Source organism: Heterodontus francisci, chromosome 10 (assembly GCF_036365525.1).
Source record: "Heterodontus francisci isolate sHetFra1 chromosome 10, sHetFra1.hap1, whole genome shotgun sequence".
NCBI lineage: Eukaryota > Metazoa > Chordata > Chondrichthyes > Heterodontiformes > Heterodontidae > Heterodontus > Heterodontus francisci.
Window position 1 is genome coordinate 65,928,961 of NC_090380.1, and position 22,333 is coordinate 65,951,293.

General features: G+C 42.3%; 1 protein-coding gene across 1 annotated transcript in view; it reads left to right on the top strand.

Annotated features, from left to right (window-relative positions):
- The window catches only part of usp9 (ubiquitin specific peptidase 9), a 330,949-nt gene extending 328,368 nt beyond the window's left edge, over positions 1-2,581 (top strand). Inside the window, exon 44 of the mRNA XM_068040658.1 lies at positions 789-2,581. Coding sequence (XP_067896759.1) covers positions 789-923 — 135 coding nt within the window. The 3' untranslated portion in view covers positions 924-2,581. The remainder of the gene's footprint in view (positions 1-788) is intronic.
- The last annotated feature ends 19,752 nt before the right edge of the window (positions 2,582-22,333 follow it).

Genomic DNA, 22,333 nt, shown 5'->3' on the forward strand with positions numbered 1-22,333 from the left:
TCTTGTATTCTAGTTTTCTAATGATAAAAGTATCGAGAGACCTAAAGAGAATGTGGCATTTTTTTTTAAATGAGGAAGAGTTTTTTAAATTTTAGTTTTTAATTTCACTTGCCAACCATAAATATGTCGGAAATATATATCACTCTAAGTGTGAAGACAATTCTAGCAGGTAAGAAGAAATGTGGCTTTCACAACCTCCGGATGTCCCAAAGTAGTTAAACTCCCTTATCGTCTTTGAAAAGAGCTGTGAGGTCTCAGAGGGCAGACGAAGCATTAGTTTAACATCTCATCCAAAAGATGACACCTTCAAAAATGTAACATTCTCTCAGTGCTGTACTGAAGTGTCAGCCTAGGTTGTGTGTTCAAGTCTCAGGTTTTTGGATGAAGACCCACTTCAAATAGACATCATAAGTTATTCAGCTGTACCTGAAAGATCATTTCCAAAAGACAAGGATGGTAATGTACCTTGGATGCTGAATGTTATCCAGTCTGAAGAAGAACAGCATGGATTGATTTTTTTTTTTAACTTCCTCCTTTACTCTTTGTTCTTCCTTTCATCTGCGAGAAAATGAAGAACTGTGCTGTATGTCTTCCCCAACAACCCAGCTGGGATTGGGAACTTTCACAATGCGCACCATCAACATTTTGCGCTTTTGCATTTCTTTGCTGATTGATTTATTTAAACATATTCTGAATTTTACTTTGTTTACACTTTTATATAAAATATACAACCTTCTTGATTTAATTTTGGTCCTAAAGCATTTTCAATTTATCTTTTTGATTCACAGAATAACCATTTGCATGGTCAGCCATACACCGGCCCAGTGGCGCATCATATGAACAACCCTCAACGAACAGGTCAGCGAGCACAAGAAAATTGGGAAGGCAGTGAAGACATTCCTGCATCACAGGCAAAAGATTAACTTGCAGATAATTCTCCAATGTACCTGATAAAGACACTGGCTCTAGCATATGCCCAGGCCTTACAGTTCAACCTTCTCTGGGTCTGTCTACACCAGTGCAAGAAACACCTTTTTGAAAAAGAAACTGTCCAGTCTGGAGTGGAGAGAGTCTATTCACTGTCTGTCCTGCAGAGCAATGCTGTTGACATATAACCTGCCTGCAGTGGAAAAGTGTATAGTGTTTTGTAATAAATGGCCTGATGCTAATGTATAAATGGCAAGGTGTATATAGTATATTAATGTTTGACTGTTAAATCCTCAGCAATGCTGATTTGCTTGAGGAATGTTGCAGACCTACAAAACACACAAAATCTAATCTTTGCTTTATCAGCTGTGCTCAGCATTGAGGGTTATCTGCCTAACGGCAGTGTGAATCAGATTATTTTCAAAATACATGGCCATGTCAACCAGACAAAAAAAACATGTTAACTCATGCCACCAGAGTTGCTTTTACTTTGAGTTATTTAATGGTGACTTTTTAACATTTGGTTGATGTGGGACAATGGTGATGTAATGTTGATCTGGAACTCTTTTTCATTGCCTTTTTTCATTCTGGTATTAGTTGAATCATTTTGAAGCTCTAGTTATGCTGTAACATTTAGCATGGCTTCACATCAGATTAGTGTAGCCAATGAAAAAAGATGATTCTAATGACAGCAGTTTTTTAATCCCTGAGCAACAAATGCTCTGCTCAGAGCTTTTTCTTTTTTGTTACACCTTGATGGTTCAATTGGAGAAAAATGTGAGTATAAGTGGCTTTCAATTGCACATATATTCAAATCTAATATTTGGCAGTCTATGGGTGGGATAAAGGATTATTAGTTTTGAATTATAGGAATTTAAAGGAAAAAATATATGCAACAGTTGCTATGCCAGGATGCCTGGAGCATAATAGACAGTACTTGGTGTGCTTGTTTTATTTCCTTGGTAGAGCTTACTTAGATTAACTTCTAAACTTCCCTCCTACTGCAGCCCAGTGAAGTAGAAGTCAAGATGTACATGACTGCCACTGTGGGGGCAGCTCGTTAGTTTGTTGCATTCACAATTCTACTTGAAAGCAAGAGATTGTCTTAGCTCCTTGTCCATCCTGTCAACCTAATTCAGATATAAGCAGGGTTGTAATTTTAAGAAAAACTGCTGGTTAGTCATGATTCTTGCAGGATTCTCAATTCCGAAACTAGTCTTTTGTTTATGGATTTTGAGGAAATCATCAGTAAATACTGTATTTAAAAAAGAAAAAAAAATTGGTAACTTGAATGTGTATTTTTTTGGAATTTGTCTCAAACCAAATACCCCTGCAAAACAGACTCAACCCATCCTATTATATTTAAATATTTTGCAGTTTTATTTTATAGAAATTATTTTGCTGAATTCAAAAAAGAACATGAATTAAAAGGAACATTTTGTCCTGTGTTCTTATTTAAAAAAAGAAAAAAATGACTGTGCAGAGTTCCATGCCAAGTTTTGCTGTCTTTTGTTTTGGCCATGACATGGCGTTGAATTCTGAAACTACAGTCGCACTGTGACCTTTCACCTGGTATTTTTTTGTGCACAGAGGTATACTTACAACTAAACTCCCCCTAGCAACAATAAAGAAATTGAATTATTGACACAGTGAACATTTTGTCTGTCATTTCATTGGTCAACGTTCTGAATTTCTGAAGCATCAGGAAGCCTGAAGGATTAAACTATAGTGAATTGTGGGATTTTGCAAAGACAACCACAACTGCAGGTATATGTGCTCTTGCAGATAATTTAAATAGTTAAAATTTCTTGGCAAGTCAAAACAAAACTTTAAAGGACAGAGTTTTAGCATTGGCATACAGCAAACGCATTCTGTATAGGAAGCTTTTACTGCTATTGAGATTTGACATTACGATCGTAGTATGGAATAATGTGAATGTTACAACCTCTGGATGTTCACTTCAGTTGAGTTGAGTGTGAATGTCAACAATTCCATTTAATTTAAATGGAACAAAATAGCTTTTTTCTCACATCCTGCTTCCCTGGATATATGGTTCCACAGATGACGATGAGGCTTTGTCCATGTGGCTATTCTTTGCGACCCTGAACACTGAGTATTGGTGGGTAATTTGACCTTGGAAGCACATCTGAGCCTAGCAGTATCCTAGTCTATTATCTGCTAGATGAGGATCAGGAGCAAGAACACTGGATGCTTTCAACCAATCCCCTTCATTCATATTTTGACTTCAACAAGTATAGTGGCCCCACTAATGCCCTTGCTAACTCAGCTCAGACAAGAAATTGAATGTAGTTTTATGATTTGAAAGCGTACCATGTGATGCATTTACTCTCAGCCAATTTTATAGCTTTTAACAAGATATACAGTTAACCTCAGCACTGCTGGATTAATGAGGGAAAAAAATGGCCAGATTCCCACACTTGATTGCTATTCAGTGACCTTGCTGGAAATGTGCAAGGGTCATGTTTAGCTGTGGTGCCCTGACAGCACTCACTGTCAAGACTGTCATGCATAATAATACTGGAAGGCAGTGGGTGTCCATGGAATGGAATGCCAGTTGGAAGGTAAGAAAATTTGGCAAGATTTACGTATCTGATCATTTTCCTTAAAAATCAAATGGAAAGTTTACAGTTTAATGCTCATTTCTTCTTTCTCACTACTTCTTTAGGAAAATCAAAGCTAAGTACATGAAAGAGAGGTGGTCTTAAAATTTAACTGGTATTTGGAGTTTAGCAGAGAGGAAAACTTAAAGAAACGGTGACTAGCTTGTTTGAAAAAATAGGCAAGAGTTATTGTGGCAGAGCCGAAATTGGAGGCCAGATGTGAGAAGAAGTGACTATCAGGAATGGAAGAAAGTTGCATCTGATTAAGCAGTATTCATGAATGACCGAGTTGTTGCCTTAAAGGTAGTTCAGAGTTAATAGGTAAAAAGGGTTGTACCTAAAAAGGAAAACTGAGGCATCTTTCGCAAAGGGGTCCATAGGGGAGTTCTGTTTGAGAGTGGAGGACCTAATATGGTGAAGAATACCAATAGATGGAGGAGTAAATGTCAAATATGACAAGTTGAGGTGTTGGTTGTCTTAGCAAATTACGTAAAGCAACTTTTTGAAGAATTTAAATAAAAATACATTTTCTTCTCTGCATCAAATCACATGGAGGCTAAGATTTAGTGATTTCACAGTTATGTTGTGAAAGGCATGAGGGTGGTCTAACTGCATGATCTAAAAGAAGCTGAATGTAGATTGGAACTATCGAAGGGGAGTGCATTGAGCTGGATAATGAGTGATGGAGGCTTTTTAATATGAGATGTATAGTGTAGGGGAGAGCAGAGTCTTTGTACTCTTAAGTTGGAGGGGAGGAAAGTCGAGATGAGCCATCAACTTTAGTGCGGATGAAACAAATAGTTTTTCAAAGGCGATGGGGCAGATTTATATTAATATTTCATCATTGCTTCCCCTGTGGGTTCATCTAATAACTGAGCTGCACAGTTTACAAGATGCTTTTGATCAGGGAAGACCGTGTAGCCCATCTTAATTCATCTATCCAGTACAACACTACATTCACAGGGCATAGGCCATTTGTCCCCTTGAGCCTGTTTCCCCCCATTCTGAGAGATCATGGCTGATCTGCAACCTAACTCCACATACCCAGCTTTGTGCCATATCCCTTCAAAACTTTTATACCAAAAATTGATAACATTCTGTTATAAAATTAACAATTGATCGAGCATCAATTGCCATTTGTGGGAGAGAGTTCCAGATTTCTGCACCACCTTTTGCATGAATAAGTGTTTCCTAATTTCACTCCTGAAAGGCTTGGTACTTTTTTTTTTTTACTCTGCCCCCGTCGTAGACTGCCCATCCAACAAAAATAGTTTCTCCGTATCTACTGTATTTGTTCCCCTTGGTATCTTAAACTTTGATCAAATCACAGCTTAATCTCCTAAATTCCAGGGAATACAACCCAAGTTTGTTAAAAATATTGTAGATTAATCCTTGGGAGTCCAGGTATCAATCTTGCAAATTTGTGCTGCACTACCTCTAAGGCCAATATATCCTTCCTATGATGTTGTGCCCAGAACTGCTCACAGTTCTACAGGTGTGGTCGAACCAGGGCTTTGTATAGCTTAAGCATGACTTCTAGCCCTCAAGACAATAAGGACAACATTCCATTAACTTTTTTATTTTCTGTACTTGTTCGAGACATTTTAATATCTGTGTACCTGGACCACCAAGTCTCTTTGAACCGTCACTGTTCCTAGCTTTTTGCCGTTCAGAAAGTATCCGGTTCCTCCTTTTTATGTCCAAAGTGGATGACCTTATATTTGCCACAGTTTTGTCCATTCACTTAATCTGTCAATAATTCTTTGTAATTTTTTGCTTTCATTTGCACTGCTTACAATGCTACCTATCCTTGTGTGATTGGCAAATTTGATTATGTGCCTTTCTATCCCATCATCTAACTCATTAATGAATACAATGATTAGTTGAGGCCCCAACATAGCTCCTTGCAGGACAACACTAGTCACATCCAGCCAATTAGAGTACGTGCCCATTATCTGTACTCTGTCTCTTTCCACTCAGCCAGTTTCCTAACCAGGGCAATAATTTAGCTTCAAATTTAGCTAATAATCTTTTGAGAGACTTTATCTACAGCCTTCTCAAAGTCCATTGACATTCCCCTGTTCACTACTTTAGTCACCTCTTCAAAAACCTCAATCTGATCATCAGGCATGACTTACTCTTAACGAATCAATGCTGGTTCTCTCTGATCAGTTGAAAATTTTCAAGGCCTTTTAGTCAATCTATCCTTAATTATAGACTTTAGCAATTTCCTGGCAACAGATGTTTGACTAACTGGTCTCGAATTTCCAGGTTTTCCTCGCCTTCCTTTAACAGCGGAGTGGTATGCACAATTTTCCAACAGTTCACAAATTGAGCGAACTTTGCAAGATTATGGTTAGGGCATCTGCAATGTTCTCACTTGTTTTTAAAATTCTGGGATGCAATCCATCTGGCCGTGGAAATTTGTCACTCTTTAATGCCATTAGCTTCACCATTACTGTTATCCTGCAAATGTTAATTTTGTTGAGTCAGTGTCCTTGATTCAATAATAATTTCCTTGGGATCAAGACATGAGTCATTATGGCACATCCCTGGCACAGGGATGATATGCAAAATGAATCATCAAATGAGGACATAAGGGTTGAGCTCAGATTTAAAAAAAGGGGCAGCCACGCTACTAGGAGTGTACTGTAGACCCCCAAATAGTGAGAGAGAAATAGAAGAGCAAATATTTAGGCAAATTTGAGTGCAAAAACTGTAGGGCAATAATAGTTGGGGATTTCAACTACCCTAATATCAACTGGGATACAAACATGTGAAGGGTACAATATTCTTGAATTGCATTCGAGAACTTTTTTAGCCGGCACGTAATGAGCCCAATGAGAGGGTGTGCAATTCTACATTTAGTCTTAGGAAATGAAGATGGGCAAGTGGATGAAGTATCAGTGGGTGACCATTTTGGAGATAGTGACCATAATACAGTTAGATTTACATTATTATGGAAAATGACAAGGAATAGAACTAGGAGCAGAAGTTCTAAATTGGGGAAAGGCAAATTTTATGAAGCTGAGAGGTGATCTGGTGGAAGTGGACTGGATACAGCTACTTGAAAGACAATCTGGCAAACCAGTGGGAAGCATTCAAAAGCAAGATTCTACAGGCATAGTGTAGATGTGAATCCACAAAGAAAAAGGGTGGTACTGCCAAATCTAGAGCCCCCTGGTTATCCAGAAGCATACAGGGTAAGATAAAGCAGAAAAAGAAAGCTTATGACAGTCACAAAAAAAGGTAATACTTTAGAAAGCCTAGAGGAGTATAGAAAGTGCAGGAGTGAAGTAAAAAAGGAAATGCAAAAGAGAGGACATGAAAAAATATTGGCAGGTAAAATCAATGTTTTTATCAGTACATTAAGAATAAAAGGATAACTAAGGAAAGGGTAGGGTCTACCATATGTACAAAGGTAACTTATGCGTGGGTGCAGATGTGGGCAGAGTTCTTCATGATTTCTTTGTCTCTGTCTTCACAAAGGAGCGGATTGATGCAGTCATTGTAATTAAAGAGGAGTGTGAAATATTAGATACAATAAGCATAATGAGAGAGGAAGTACTGGAAGGGTCTGACATGCTTTAAAGTGGATAAATCACCTGGACAGGCAGTTAAAGGAAGCCAGGGAGGAAATAGCGGATGCTTTGAGGATTATCTTCAGATCCTCACTAGATACAGTCGAGGTACCAGAAGATTGGAGGTCTGCAAATGTTGTACCATTGTTTGAAAAGGGTGCGAGGGATAGACCAAATAATTATAGGCCAGTCAGTCTGACCTCTGGGAGGAATATTATTCGAATCAATTCTGAGAGATAGGATAAACTATCACTTAGAAAAGCATGGATTAATCAGGGACAGTCAGCATAGATTTGTTAAGGGAAGGTCCTTTCTAAATAACATAATTGAGTTTTTTGAGGAAGTAACAGGAGAATTGAGGGTAGCACAGTGGATGTGGTCTACATGGATTTTAGTAAGGCATTTGACAAGGTCCCACATGGCAGACTGGTCAGAAAAGTAGAAGCCCATGAGATACAGGGGAATGTGGCGAGTGCATCCAAAATTGGCTCAGTAACAGGCAACAAAGGGTAATGGTTGACAGATGTTTTTGCGAATGGAAGGCGGTTTCCAGTGGCATCCCACAGAGCTCAGTGTTGGGTCCGTTGCTGTTTGTGGTATATATTATGACTTGGATTTAATTGTGGGAGGCATGATTGGGAAATTTGCAGATGAGACAAAAATTGGCCCTGTAGTTGATAGTGAAGAGGATAGCTGTAGTTTCCAGAATATCAATTGTTTGGTAGAGTGGGTAGAAAAGTGGCAAATGGAATTCAGTCCGGAGAAGTGTGAGGTAATGCATTTTGGGAAGGCAAACAAAGCAAGGGAATACGCAAATGACAGAAGGATATTGAGAGGATAGAAGAAGTGAGACATCTTGGAGTGCATGTCCATGTGTTCCTAAAGGTGGCAGGACAGATAGATCAAAGTGGTGAAGGCAGATGGAATGCTTTCTTTTATTGGCCGAGGTGTAGAATACAAAAGCAGGGATGTAATGTTGGAACTGTATAAAATGCTGGTTAGGCCACAGCTGGAGTATTGCATACAGTTCTGGTCGCCACATTACAGAAGGACATAATTGCTCTGGAGAGAGTAGAGGAGATTTACAAGAATGTTGCCAGGGCTTGAAAATTGCAGCTATGAGGAAAAATTGGATAGGCTTGGGTTGTTTTCCTTAGAGAAGGCTGAGGGGTGACTTAATTGAGGTGTACAAAATTATGAGGGGCATAGATAGAGTAACTAGGAAAGACCTGTTTCCCCTAGCAGAGAGGTCAGTTACCAGGGGACAGAGAGTTAAGATGATTGGTAGAAGGATTAGAGGGGCCATGAGGAAAAAGCTTTTCATCAGAGAGTGGTGGGTGTCTGGAATTCACTGCTCGGATCAGTAGTGGAGGCAGAAACCCTCAACTCATTTAAAAGGTGCCTGGATTTGCACCTGAAGTGCTGTAACCTGCAAGGCCATGGGCCAGGTGCTGGAAGGTGGGGTTAGATTGGGTGGCTAGTTTTTTCAGCTGGTGCAGGCACGATGGGATGAATGGCCTCTTTCTGTGCCAAAACGTTTCTATGGTTATATAATATGGGGCACCTCTATCAGATCTCTCCGCAACCTCCTTTATTCCCAGGAGAACAACCTTACCTTGGTGCTAAATTCCATTATCCCTGGAACCATTCTGGTAAATCTCTGCAAGGACCTTCAAATCTTTCCTGAGGTGTGGTGACCAGAACTGGAAACGATACTCTTTGTGGCCTAACCAGAGCTTTATAAAGGTTCAGCATAACTTCCCTGCTTTTGTACTTAATCCCTCTATTTATGAAGCCTAGGATCCCATATGCTTTGCCAACTACTTTCTCAATATGTCAAGCTACCTTCAAAGATCCATGCACGTGAACCCCCAGGTCCCTCTGTCCCTGTACACTCTTTAGAACTGTGCTGTTAAGTATATATTGCTCTTCCTATCCCTCCTACTAAAATGCATCATCTTAGACCTCTATAAAATTGCATCTACCACTTCCCATTCTGCTAGCCTATGTCCTGTTACAGTCGATTGGTATCATCCTCACAATTTGCCACAACTCAAATTTGGTATCAAATTTTGAAATTTTAATATCTAGTCAAAAATTTAAGTAATTTATATAGAACAATAGAATTAGCACTAACCCTTGGGGGGCACTAAGTGTCTACCATCCTCCAGTCTGAAAAACAACCATTTACCACAACTCAGTTTTTTGTCTTTGTCAATTTTCTTTTTATCCATGCTGACACTGATATTCCTATTCCATGAGCCTCATTTTTGTTAACCAGCCTTTATGTGCTGCTTTGTCTTAAAATCCTTATCGACAGTTTCCATTGCTTTCCCTTCATCAACCTTCTCTTGCTTCATCAAAAAAATGAATTTGGTTAGTCAAGTATGATCTGTCTTTTACAAATCCTTGCTGAAGCTGACTCTCCCTAATTAACACAAACCTCTCCAAGTTCCTGTTAATTTCTTTTCCCTGATTATTGTTCCTAAGACCTTACCCACCATGACAAATTGACTGGTCTGTAGTTACTAGGAAAGTCCTTACTCCTTTCTTGAGCAAGGGTGTCACATTTGCCATTCTCCAATTCTCTGGTACCTCCCTGTAAGTAGATTGGAAGATTATGGCAAGCCATTCTGCTATCTCCCCATCCCCACTTCCCATAGCAACCTGGGATGCAAGCCATCTGGACCAGACGACTTATCCACCCTAAAGCATAGCCAGCCTTTCCAGTACATACTTCCTAGCAATTTTCACCCAATCCATTACCTCTACCATCTCTGCTTCTGCTGATATTTTGTCAGCATCCTATTCCTTAGTAAAGACAGATACCAAGTACTCATGATGTATTATAGCTTTGCCATGTGTCCCTGAGCATAAATCACCTTCCTTGTCTCTAATAGACCCCAATCTTAGTGATTACATGCTGGTAGAAGATAACTGCCATTCTTCTGGTCTGACATACTGACCTCTTCCTCTACTGTAAATACTGATGTAGAGTAATTATTCAACATGTCTGCCATTTCCTTATTTTCATTGACAACATCGCTGTTAACTCCTTTCAAGTGCCTCACGTTGCTTCCGACCACCCTCTTTTTCCAATGTAATTGTAAATGTTTGGGTTAACCTGGATAACCCTTGCAAGTTTCTTTTTATACTCCCTTTTTATAACTTTTACTATCTGCTTTGCCACCCTTTGCTGCTCATTGCATTTTTTCCCATTCATCAGGCTCTGTGCTTTTCTTTTTGCATTTTTGTATTTTTCTTTTAGTTTTATGTTGTCTCTTACCTCTTTAGTTGTCCTCATTCATTATCTTTTAATTGTTTCCTTGTTGCCTTCAGTCTGCCTGGCTGTCCATTGCACGTCTAGATCACTCTCTGCATGAACCTCCCAAGTTACCTTTTTACTAGTTTGAACTTGTGGCACCGAGTCTTATTCCTGCAGCATATTTTATAGTAGTATTCCAAATTAACCTTTTTTTTCCCCCTGTACTTCTATGATCGTTACCTGGATTCCATCATTCCAGGGTGAAAAGCCCAAGTTCTTCCAGTGATCCCTTGTTACTCATACCCATGATACCAGGGAATTAGCCATGTGCATTGCCCCCAGCATTTGATTATTTGCCTTGTTTCATGGCGATCAGGATGGAACACAGTACTGGAGCTGTGAGATCTGATCACAACACTGTGCAGTTTGATTACAACTTCCTATAACATGTAATGTACTGTTTTGGCTGTATAATTCAATCTTCAGACAAAAGGTCATCAACCTGAAGCATTAACTCAGTTTCTCACTACACAGATGCCGCCTGATGAGTATTTACAGTATTTTCTGTTTTTAGTTCAACATTTTGTTTTTGTTACTTTACATTGGCTGGGTATGTTGATTCATTCTTTCAGCCTCTCCTTGGTTGTTTCAGCCCCATTCAAGAAGTGTGCAAGTTGCCCATTTTTCCATCCGATGTATGGTACTTTTCAGTTGACTCCTTTAAATTTCATCTGCCATTGGGTAGCCCATTCACATTTTATTTACCTTATTCTGTAATTTTTAGACTTCCTTTCATTCCACTGCTCCTCTGACTTTGATTTGTTTACTTTGTGTTTCAGAATCCAAGTCATTGCAAATTAGAAACAGTAATGGTCCCAATGCTGAACTCGGGCACTCCACTGAATACTCTTTCCACCACCTGCCTCCCTCCGACCTCCAATCTTGACATTACAATCCCATATTCAGTCCCGAGCTTGTGCAGAGTTAGCAGATCTTAGCCTGGTCAGTGATGGGAGCATTGCAATTGACTAAAGTGGCCATGAGTTACAGTGGAAATTTTGGTTCAGAATTCTCACTTCTGATTAGAGTGCTAGAAACCAAGGTGTAGATTACCAGATGTTTCCCACAATCTGTTGCAGCTAAATTCAAATTGGTCAAAGCATGAGCATTACTCTTATGCTTCTGTATTTCAAAGCAATATGTTTGACATGATCCCATTTTTTACCTAATGCTGTTTCAAAACAATGTATTTGACCTGATCCCATCTTTTAGCTAATGTTGTGTAGAAACTTAATCACAAAAAAGTCACCACAGGTCAGTTGCATGCATTCCACTAACTATTGAGTCAGTTATGATGTGGTGACATGTTCAAATAGCTGTGAGGATTTCCTTAAACTTCATTCTTTCAACATAGGGGGAGTTACCAATAGCACATGACTTTATTTCACATTTGAAGGACTGAAAACTGCTAATTTCTTGGAGCCAAAATGGATTTTAACCACCTTTCTGTGGAATTGAGAAGATTGGAGCTGCTGTGCCCCATGACTCTTGAATACTGATCGGGTGAACAGGTAATGCAACTCACCTTGTACTCATGTCTATGCACCTTATATCTGTGCCTACACTAATTATTCAATAATAGCCTTAAATGAGATTACAAATATATTGAAATGCAACAGCCTATTCTTACAAGATGATGAGATGCACTTATTTTGGAACGCACATTGAATTGCAGAATAAGCTCAAGGAGCTGAATGGCTGATTTCCATTCTGCGAAAAACCTCGGCTGGGAGTGATTTTCATTTGAGTGGGCATGAGGAGAAAGGAGGATTGCAGCTAAACTTTTCCAGATCCGAAAGTTCCTAGCATGTGGGAGAACACTTGAGCTCCTTTCACCTATAGGAATTTTGAGGTATGGCAACTTTTCAGATACGTTGTTGTGATGGAGTCATGATGAAACGCCACACGTTGGGGCAGAAAGCACACTCATTTATATCGTGCCTTCCACGACCTCCCGATGTTGCAAAACACTTCACAGTCAATTAAGTATTTTGAAGTGTAATCACTGTTATAGTGAAATGTGGCAGCCAATTTGTGTATTGTAAGGTCCTACAACTGTCAATAAGATAAATGACCAGATAATCAGTTTATGGTATTGTTGAATGGGGATAACTAATAGACAGGGCAGCAGAGGAATTCCCTGCTTCTTAAACAGTACCGTCAGATCTCTTACATCTGCCTGGGAGGGCAGGCAAAGACTTCAGTTTAACATCTCATCCATAAAACAAGAATAATAGTGCAGCACTTCCCACAATACCCATTGAAGTGTCAGCTGAGATTACGTGCTCAAGTTCTGGATTTGGGCTTGAACCCATGATCTTCTGATTCCAGGGAAGAATGCTACCATTGAGCCAAGGCTGACCTGATCTGGGATGAGTGACGATTCTGCCATTAGGCAACTTTGGTGTTCAGGGAATTGGAGATCAGGATGTGTTTATCAACCTGTGACTTCACATTCGGAACTACTTAATTACATTCTTTCACTGATTTTGGATAAACTTTTGGTTGTTGGAAAAATCATTTGCTGGGGCAAGGTTCGTAATTTAGCATTTTGAACAGGCCGAATCAGTATTGTAGATAGTGATGCTGAGATGACAGCTCAAAGAATTGGAGGGTAGAAATTGTTTCAAAAGTCTGTCTGCAAGTGCAAAGCAATTTGCTAAAATGTTTTCATTCTTTTACCTTAATTTTTCACTTTAAGAAAGGAAATATGACTTGAAAACCTACCAGTTCAATTAATTCTGCTGTGTAGGATGCCAGGCAGGATGAGTGTGCGACGGGCAAGATGTAACACCCTTGAAATTTAAGACTTGTATCACAGCACCACTTAACAGATGTAATTGGTGGTAAAGATAGTGGGATAGGTTTGCTGATAAGTTACTACAGCATGGTTACTATGATAGTTTTCAATGAAACATGTGCCCCATGTACTATTTCTTTTCTTTCTTTTGGGCCTCCTTATCTCGAGAGACAATGGATACGTGCCTGGAGGTGGTCAGTGGTTTGTGAAGCAGCGCCTGGAGTGGCTATAAAGGCCAATTCTGGAGTGACAGGCTCTTCCACAGGTGCTGCAGAGAAATTTGTTTGTCGGGGCTGTTGCACAGTTGGCTCTCCCCTTGCGCCTCTGTCTTTTTTCCTGCCAACTACTAAGTCTCTTCGACTCGCCACAATTTAGCCCTGTCTTTATGGCTGCCCGCCAGCTCTGGCGAATGCTGGCAACTGACTCCCACGACTTGTGATCAATGTCACACGATTTCATGTCGCGTTTGCAGACGTCTTTATAGCGGAGACATGGACGGCCGGTGGGTCTGATACCAGTGGCGAGCTCGCTGTACAATGTGTCTTTGGGGATCCTGCCATCTTCCATGCGGCTCACATGGCCAAGCCATCTCAAGCGCCGCTGACTCAGTAGTGTGTATAAGCTGGGGGTGTTGGCTGCTTCAAGGACTTCTGTGTTGGAGATATAGTCCTGCCACCTGATGCCAAGTATTCTCCGAAGGCAGCGAAGATGGAATGAATTGAGATGTCGCTCTTGGCTGGCATACGTTGTCCAGGCCTCGCTGCTGTAGAGCAAGGTACTGAGGACACAGGCCTGATACACTCGGACTTTTGTGTTCCGTGTCAGTGCGCCATTTTCCCACACTCCCTTGGCCAGTCTGGACATAGCAGTGGAAGCCTTACCCATGCGCTTGTTGATTTCTGCATCTAGAGACAGGTTACTGGTGATAGTTGAGCCTAGGTAGGTGAACTCTTGAACCACTTCCAGAGCGTGGTCGCCAATATTGATGGATGGAGCATTTCTGACGTCCTGCCCCATGATGTTCGTTTTCTTGAGGCTGATGGTTAGGCCAAATTCATTGCAGGCAGCCGCAAACCTGTCGATGAGACTCTGCAGGCACTCTTCAGTGTGAGATGCTAAAGCAGCATCGTCAGCAAAGAGGAGTTCTCTGATGAGGACTTTCCATACTTTGGACTTCGCTCTTAGACGGGCAAGGTTGAACAACCTGCCCCCTGATCTTGTGTGGAGGAAAATTCCTTCTTCAGAGGATTTGAACGCATGTGAAAGCAGCAGGGAGAAGAAAATCCCAAAAAGTGTGGGTGCGAGAACACAGCCCTGTTTCACGCCACTCAGGATAGGAAAGGGCTCTGATGAGGAGCCACCATGTTGAATTGTGCCTTTCATATCGTCATGGAATGAGGTGATGATACTTAGTAGCTTTGGTGGACATCCGATCTTTTCTAGTAGTCTGAAGAGACCACGTCTGCTGACGAGGTCAAAGGCTTTGGTGAGATCAATGAAAGCAATGTAGAGGGGCATCTGTTGTTCACGGCATTTCTCCTGTATCTGACGAAGGGAGAACAGCATGTCAATAGTCGATCTCTCTGCACGAAAGCCACACTGTGCCTCAGGGTAGACGTGCTCGGCCAGCTTCTGGAGCCTGTTCAGAGCGACTCGAGCAAAGACTTTCCCCACTATGCTGAGCAGGGAGATTCCACGGTAGTTGTTGCAGTCACCGCGGTCACCTTTGTTTTTATAGAGGGTGATGATATTGGCATCGCGCATGTCCTGGGGTACTGCTCCCTCGTCCCAGCATAGGCATAGCAGTTCATGTAGTGCTGAGAGTATAGCAGGCTTGGCACTCTTGATTATTTCAGGGGTAATGCTGTCCTTCCCAGGGGCTTTTCCGCTGGCTAGAGAACCAATGGCATCACTGAGTTCCGATTTGGTTGGCTGTATGTCCAGCTCATCCATGACTAGTAGAGGCTGGGCTGCATTGAGGGCAGTCTCAGTGACAGCATTCTCCCTGGAGTACAGTTCTAGGTAGTGCTCAACCCAGCGGTCCATCTGTTTGCGTTGGTCAGTGATTATGTCCCCCGATTTAGATTTGAGGGGGGCGATCTTCTTGATGGTTGGCCCAAGAGCTCTCTTCATGCCATCATTCATTCCTCTGATGTTTCCGGTGTCTGAGGCCAGCTGAATATGACTGCATAGGTGTTGCCAGTAGTCGTTTGCGCAACGCCTAGCTGTTCTTTGTGCAGTACTTCTGGCTGCTTTAAGTGCTGCGGATGTTAAATCGCTGGGGGCTTTCTTGTAGTTCAACAGTGCAATGCGCTTAGCGGCTATGACAGGTTCCAGCTCTTCATTATGAGATTGAAACCAGTCTGCATTTCTCTTCGCACTTTTGCCGTAGGTGGTCAAAGCTGACTCATAGATGGCGTCTCTGATGTGGGCCCACTTGGTCTCAGCATCCCCTGTGGGAGTGTTTTGAAGGGCTGTTACAAGTGAATTTAGAAATTTTTGTAACAGCTGTGGGTGAGAAATTCTGCTCGTGTTGATGCGCGGGTGGCCCTTCTGCTTGGAATGATGCAACTTCTTTGGTCTGAGTCTAACCTTGCTGCACACCAGGGAGTGGTCGGTGTTGCAGTCCGCACTGTGGAAGCTGCGTGTGATTTGAACACTGTTTAAGGCGGCTCGCCTTGTGACAATGAGGTCTAGCTGGTGCCAACGACGCGATCTTGGGTGCCTCCATGAAACCTGGTGACAGGGTTTAGTGTGAAAGAACGAGTTGGTGATGCATATGTTATGATAGGTACACAACTCAAGCAGTCTCTGCCCGTTCTCATTCATCCTTCCAACGCCATAGCGCTATATTTAATACATAACTAGATCTCTCATAGCATTGCACACAGTATCGTCATTTTTTTTTAACCTTCCTCTGGTGTTACTATGTTGATTCCTTGTGTGTCCTATTTTGTATCTATGTCTCTCTCTTTACTTTCCTTGACTCTTTGCTGTATATTGGGCGATGTGATGGGTGCTGCAGGCTATATTTGGGGTCTGTTTTGCAGAAAAAATGTGTTTGGTGGCTGTCTTCTCATTCCCTTCCCCATCACTCATGTTTCCCACTAATTCACCTTTCTATCATTCTATCACTACCCCTGATTTCCCCTTTGAACTACCTCATCAATCCCCATCTTATCCCCAACTCCTTTGCTCTGTTGTCACTCAACTTTTATTCATCCAATCTACAGCACTCCTACCCCCCACATGGGTGAGTATCAAGGGAACAGAATACCCATCACCATAACCCACTGAACTCCTCCCCTTTTTATTTTCCCATTTGTTTTTCTGAGGCTTTGTATTTCGTGAAATGTTCAACCTTTTTTGAAGTACAAATTAGAATGAGAGAAGAAACTGGTTGCTTTTGTATATTTGTGTCTTTGTATTTCTTCCCAAAAAGTAGAAATGTGAATGACACTCAGTTGTATATGATTAGTGTTGGCTGTTTCTATTAACAAAACAGATGTATAATTAGTTGGCTTCAAAATTTAAGTCTATTAAAAATAATTGAAGTCCGTCTTTCTTCCCTCCCTTTTATGCACTTTTTAGAATGCAACAGCTGTAATGGATGTGTCCTCCGACATCATTTCTTTTTTGCTTTTGCTGTTAATCTCTCTCTCTCTCTCTCAATAGATGTTAGAAATTAGAATCTTCGTCTCTGGTGTCTGCAATTGGCATTGACCTTTTTCCATCAAACCAGGGTGATATTCAATTGCGTCAAAAATCAGTTTTATTCAGAATTGGAGTGACATTAAACAAATAATTCCTTCACCACACCCCTCCTTTTCCTAATTTAAAATGCTTTTTGCAGCATTTGACACCATTGACCATGCCATCTTTCTCCAATGCTTCTCCTCCATAGTGAAGCTGAATAAGATTGCCCTCACCTGCTTCCACTCTTACTTAAATAAAAGCAAAATACTGCGGATGCTGGAAATCTGAAACAAAAACAAGAAATGCTGGAATCACTCAGCAGGTCTGGCAGCATCTGTGGAAAGAGAAGCAGAGTTAACGTTTCGGGTCAGCGACCCTTCTTCGGAACTGACAAATATTAGAAAAGTCACAGATTATAAACAAGTGAGGTGGGGGTTGGGCAAGAGATAACAAAGGAGGAGGTGCAGATTGGACCAGGCCACATAGCTGACCAAAAGGTCACGGAGCAAAGGCAAACAACATGTTAATGGTGTGTTGAAAGACAACCATTCAACACACCATTAACATATTGTTTGCCTTTGCTCCGTGACCTTTTGGTCAGCTATGTGGCCTGGTCCAATCTGCACCTTCTCCTTTGTTATCTCTTGCCCAACCCCCACCTCACTTGTTTATAATCTGTGACTTTTCTAATATTTGTCAGTTCCGAAGAAGGGTCGCTGACCCGAAACGTTAACTCTGCTTCTCTTTCCACAGATGCTGCCAGACCTGCTGAGTGATTCCAGCATTTCTTGTTTTTGTTCCACTCTTACTTATCCTGTCATAGCCAGAGAACGGCAACGGCTTTTCTTCCCATCCCCACGCCATTACTTCTGGTGTGTTCCACCAATCTATCCTTGGCCACCTCCTATTTCGTATCTACATGCTGCCCTCAGCGACCTCACGTAAACAAATTCCATACGTATGCTGATGACACCAACTATACCGCACCACCACCTCTTTCAACTCCACTGCCTTTGTTGTCAGACAGCCTGTCCAATATCCAGTCTTGGATGAGATGCAATTTCCTCCAGTTAAACAATGGAAAGAGATAAGCCATTGTCTTTGGTCCCTGCCGCATACTCCATTTCCTGGCCACTATCAAACTGAACCAGATTGTTTGCAATTTGAGTCCTATTTGACCGTGAGCTGAACTTGTGACCCCCATATCCACTCCATCACACATACTGCTTAGTTCCAACTGTGTATTATTGTCTGACTCTACCTGTGCATGTGTGATCTCCATACACAACTATTTCAATGATCCCTAAAGCCCTCTGCATTTCAACTTCCCTCTTCTCCTTTCAAGAGCCTCCTTAAATCCCAGCTCTTTGATCCAGCTTTTGGTCACCCTCCTAATTTTATCTTCTTTGGCTTGGCATCCATTTTTTGATTGTCTCTACGAAGCACTTTGGAACTTTTATATTAAAGGTACTATATAAATCTAAGTTGCTTTCTCGCTCTCAAACTCATTTTTCATTTCATTAAAGTTTTTGAAATTTGTCATGTTTTTCAAAATTATTTGAAGATAAGCTGCTGAACACTAAGTGCTGGAAGTAAAGAAAAATATTTGATCATTACAGCTGTCTGGTACTAACATATCTCAGGAAATCTGATGCATTACACATCCCGAGACTGCAGCACATTTCAAATTCATCCGTGTGACAGCTCTAGGCAAAAATATCAGTTCTATGTCAAGGTTTTTGAGAGTTAAAGGCCTTCGAGTAAAGACTTCAATAAAATAATTGAAAGACAATTCAAGACAATACTAGGAGGTGGTGGCGTTGTGGTATTGTCACTGGACTAGTAATCCAGAGGCCTAGGCTAATGCTCTGAGGATGTGGTGAAATTTGAATTCAATTAATAACTATTGAATTAAAAGCTAGTCTAATGGTGACCATGAAACATTGTTGTAAAAACCCATCTGGTTCACTAATGTTTAGGGAAGGAAGTCTGACATCCCTACCTAGTCTGGCTCCAGACCCGCAGCAATGTGGTTGATTCTTAAATGCCATACTGAAATGGTCTGGCAAGCCACTCAGTTGTATCAAACTGCTGAGAAGACTAAGAAAGGTAATGAAACTGGACGGACCACCTGCATTGACCTAGGCACTGGAAATGACAATGGCAAACCCAGCTCTGTTGACCCTTAAAAGTCGTCCTCGCTAACATCTGGGTTGTTGTGTCAAAATTGGGAGAGCTGTCCCACAGACCAGTCAAGCAACAGCCTGACATAGTCATATTCACGGAATCATACCTTACAGACAATGTCCCAAACACCACCATCACCGACCCTGGGGATGTCCTGTCCCAGCTGCAGGACCGACCCACCAGAGGTGGCGGCACAGTGGTGTTCAGTCAGTCAGGAGTTGCTGTGGGAGCCTTCAACGTCGCTTGTGGACCCCATGAAGTCTCATAGCATCAGGTCAAACATGGGCATGGAAACCTCCTGCTGATAGCCACTTACCGCGCCCCCCCCTCACCCCTCGGCTGATGAATCTGTGCTTCTCCACATTGAACAACAGTTGGAAGAAGTACTGAGGGTTGCAAGGGCACAATGTACTCTGGATGGGGGACTTCAATGTCCATCACTAAGAGTAGCTTGGTGGCACCACTACTGACTGAGCTGGCTGAGTCTGCCGAGTCCTAAAGGATGTAGTTGCAAGACTGGGTCTGCCGCAGGTGGTGAGGGGACAAGAGGGAAAAACCTTCTTGACGTCCTCACCAGTCTATCTGTCACAGATGCATTTGTCCATGACAGTATTGGTAGGAGTGACTAACGCACAGTACTTGTCGAGACAAAGTCCCATCTTCACATTGAGGATATCCATCATCGTGTTGTGTGGCACTACCACCGTGCTAAATGGGATAGATTTTGAACAGATCTAGCAACTCAAAACTGGGCATCCCTGAGGCGCTGTTGGCCATCAGCAGAAACAAAATTGTATTCAACCATAATCTGTAACCTCATGGCCTGGCATATTGCCCCACTCTACTATTACCATCAAGCTGGGGACCAACCCTGGTTCAATGAAGAGTGCAGGAGGGCATGCCAAGTGCAGCACCAGGCATACCTAAAAATGAGGTGTCAGCCTGGTGAAACTACAACACAGGATTACTTGCGCCGAACAGCAGAAGCAGCATGCGATAGACAAGGCTAGGCAATCCCACAACCAACGGATCAGATGTAAACTCTGCAGTCCTGCCACATCCAGTTGTGAATAGTGGTGGACAATTAAACAACTAATAGGAGGAGGAGGCTCCACAAATATCTCCATCTTCAACAATGGGGGAGCCCAGCACATCAGTGCAAATGACGAGGCTGAAGCATTTGCATCCATCTTCAGCCAGAAGTGCCGAGTTGATGATCCATCTCCACCTCTTCCTGAGGTCCCCAGCATCACAGATGCCAGTCTTCAGCCAATCCGTTTCACTCCACATGATATCAAGCAATGGCAGAAGGCACCGGGCCCTGACAACATTTCGGCAATAGTACTGAAGCCGTGTGTTCCAGAACTAGCCGCAGCCCTAGCCAAGTTGTTCCAGTACAGCTACAACGCTGACATCTACCCGGCAATGTGGAAAATTGCCTAGGTATGTCCTGTCCACAAAAGGCAGGACAAATCCAACCCAGCCAATTACCCCCCTATCAGTCCACTCTCAGCAGCAAAGTGATGGAAGGGAACCAACAAGTGCTATCAAGCGGCACTTGCTCAGCAATAACCTTCTCACTGACGTTCAGTTTGGATTCCGCCAGGACCACTCAGCTCCTGACCTCATTACAGCCTTGATCAAAATGTTGACAAAAGAGCTGAGCTCCAGAGGTGGGTGAGTGCCCTTGACATCAAGGCAGCAATTGACTGAGCATAGCGTCAAGGAGCCCTGGCAAAACTGGTCAATGGGAATCAAGGGGAAAACACTGCTGGTTGGAGTCATACCTAACACAAAGGACAATGGTTGTGGTTTTGGAGGTTAATCATCTCAGTCCCAGGACATCGCTGTAGGAGTTCCTTAGGGTAGTGTCCTAGGCCCAACCATCTTCAGCTGCTTCATCAATGGCCTTCCCTCCATCATAAAGTCCGAAGTAGAGATGTTCACTGATTGTTCAGCACCATTCGCGACTCCTCATATACTGAAGCAGCCCATGTCCAGATACAGCAAGGCCTGGACAACATCCAGGCTTGGGCTGATAAGTGGCAAGTTGCATTCGTGCTGCACAAGTGCCAGGCAATGACCATCTCCAACAAGAGAGAATCTAATCATCTCCCCTTGACATTCAATGGCATTATCATCACTGAATCCCCCACTATCAACATCCTGGGGTTACCATTGAGCAGAAACTGAACTGGATCAGCCATTTAAATACTGTGGCTACTAGAGCAGCTCAGAGGCTCGGAATTCTGTGGTGAGTAACTCACCACCTCTTTCCCCAGTGCCTTTCCAGCATCTGCAATGCACAAGTCAGGAGTGTGATGGAATACTCTCCACTTGCCTGGATGGGTGTAGCTCCAACAACACTCAAGAAGCTCAACACTATGCTGGACAAAGCAGCCCGCTTGATTGGCACCTCATCCAGCACCTTCAGCATTCACTCCCTTCACCTCCGACGCACAGTGGTAGCAGTGTGTACCATCTACAAGATGCATTGCAGCAACTTACTAAGGCTCCTTTGACAGCGCCTTCCGAACCCATGACCTTGACCACTTAGAAGGACAAGGGCAACGGATGCATGGGAACACCACCACCTGCAAGTTCCCCTCGAACACACCATTCTGACTTGGAACTATATCGCCATTCCTTCACTTGGGTCAAAATCCTGCAATTCCCTTCCTAACTGAACTATTGGTGTACCCAGACCCCAAGGACTGCAGCGGTTCAAGAAGGCAGCTCACCACCTTCTCAAGGGCAATTAGGTAGGGACAATAAATGCTGTCCTAGCCAGCAATGCCCACATCCCATGAACGAATCAAAAAAAATGGAGAGCATAGTGCGTCTGTGACTGAAAAAATGACAGTTGACAGTGGGGCAAAGGGAGGAGTTGGTTCACAGGAGCCATGAATCAAAAGAACAAAGGATATTGGTGGGTGGGAAGAGTTTGTAGGATTGTAAATTAGAGATGAAGCTATAAAGAAATTTAAACATGATGAGAATTTTAAATTTGCAGCATTTGGAGACCAGCAGCCCAAAGTAGCTCAGTGGCGTCAAGAATGATGAATGAGCCGAATTAGTGCAGTAATGGATATGTGCAGCAGAACCTTGGATGAGCTGAAGTTGGAAACTCAAATAGGACACATAGGTTGTAAACAGTGTGGTTCAGACTGAGACAGTGGCCAGGAAGCGAAACAAC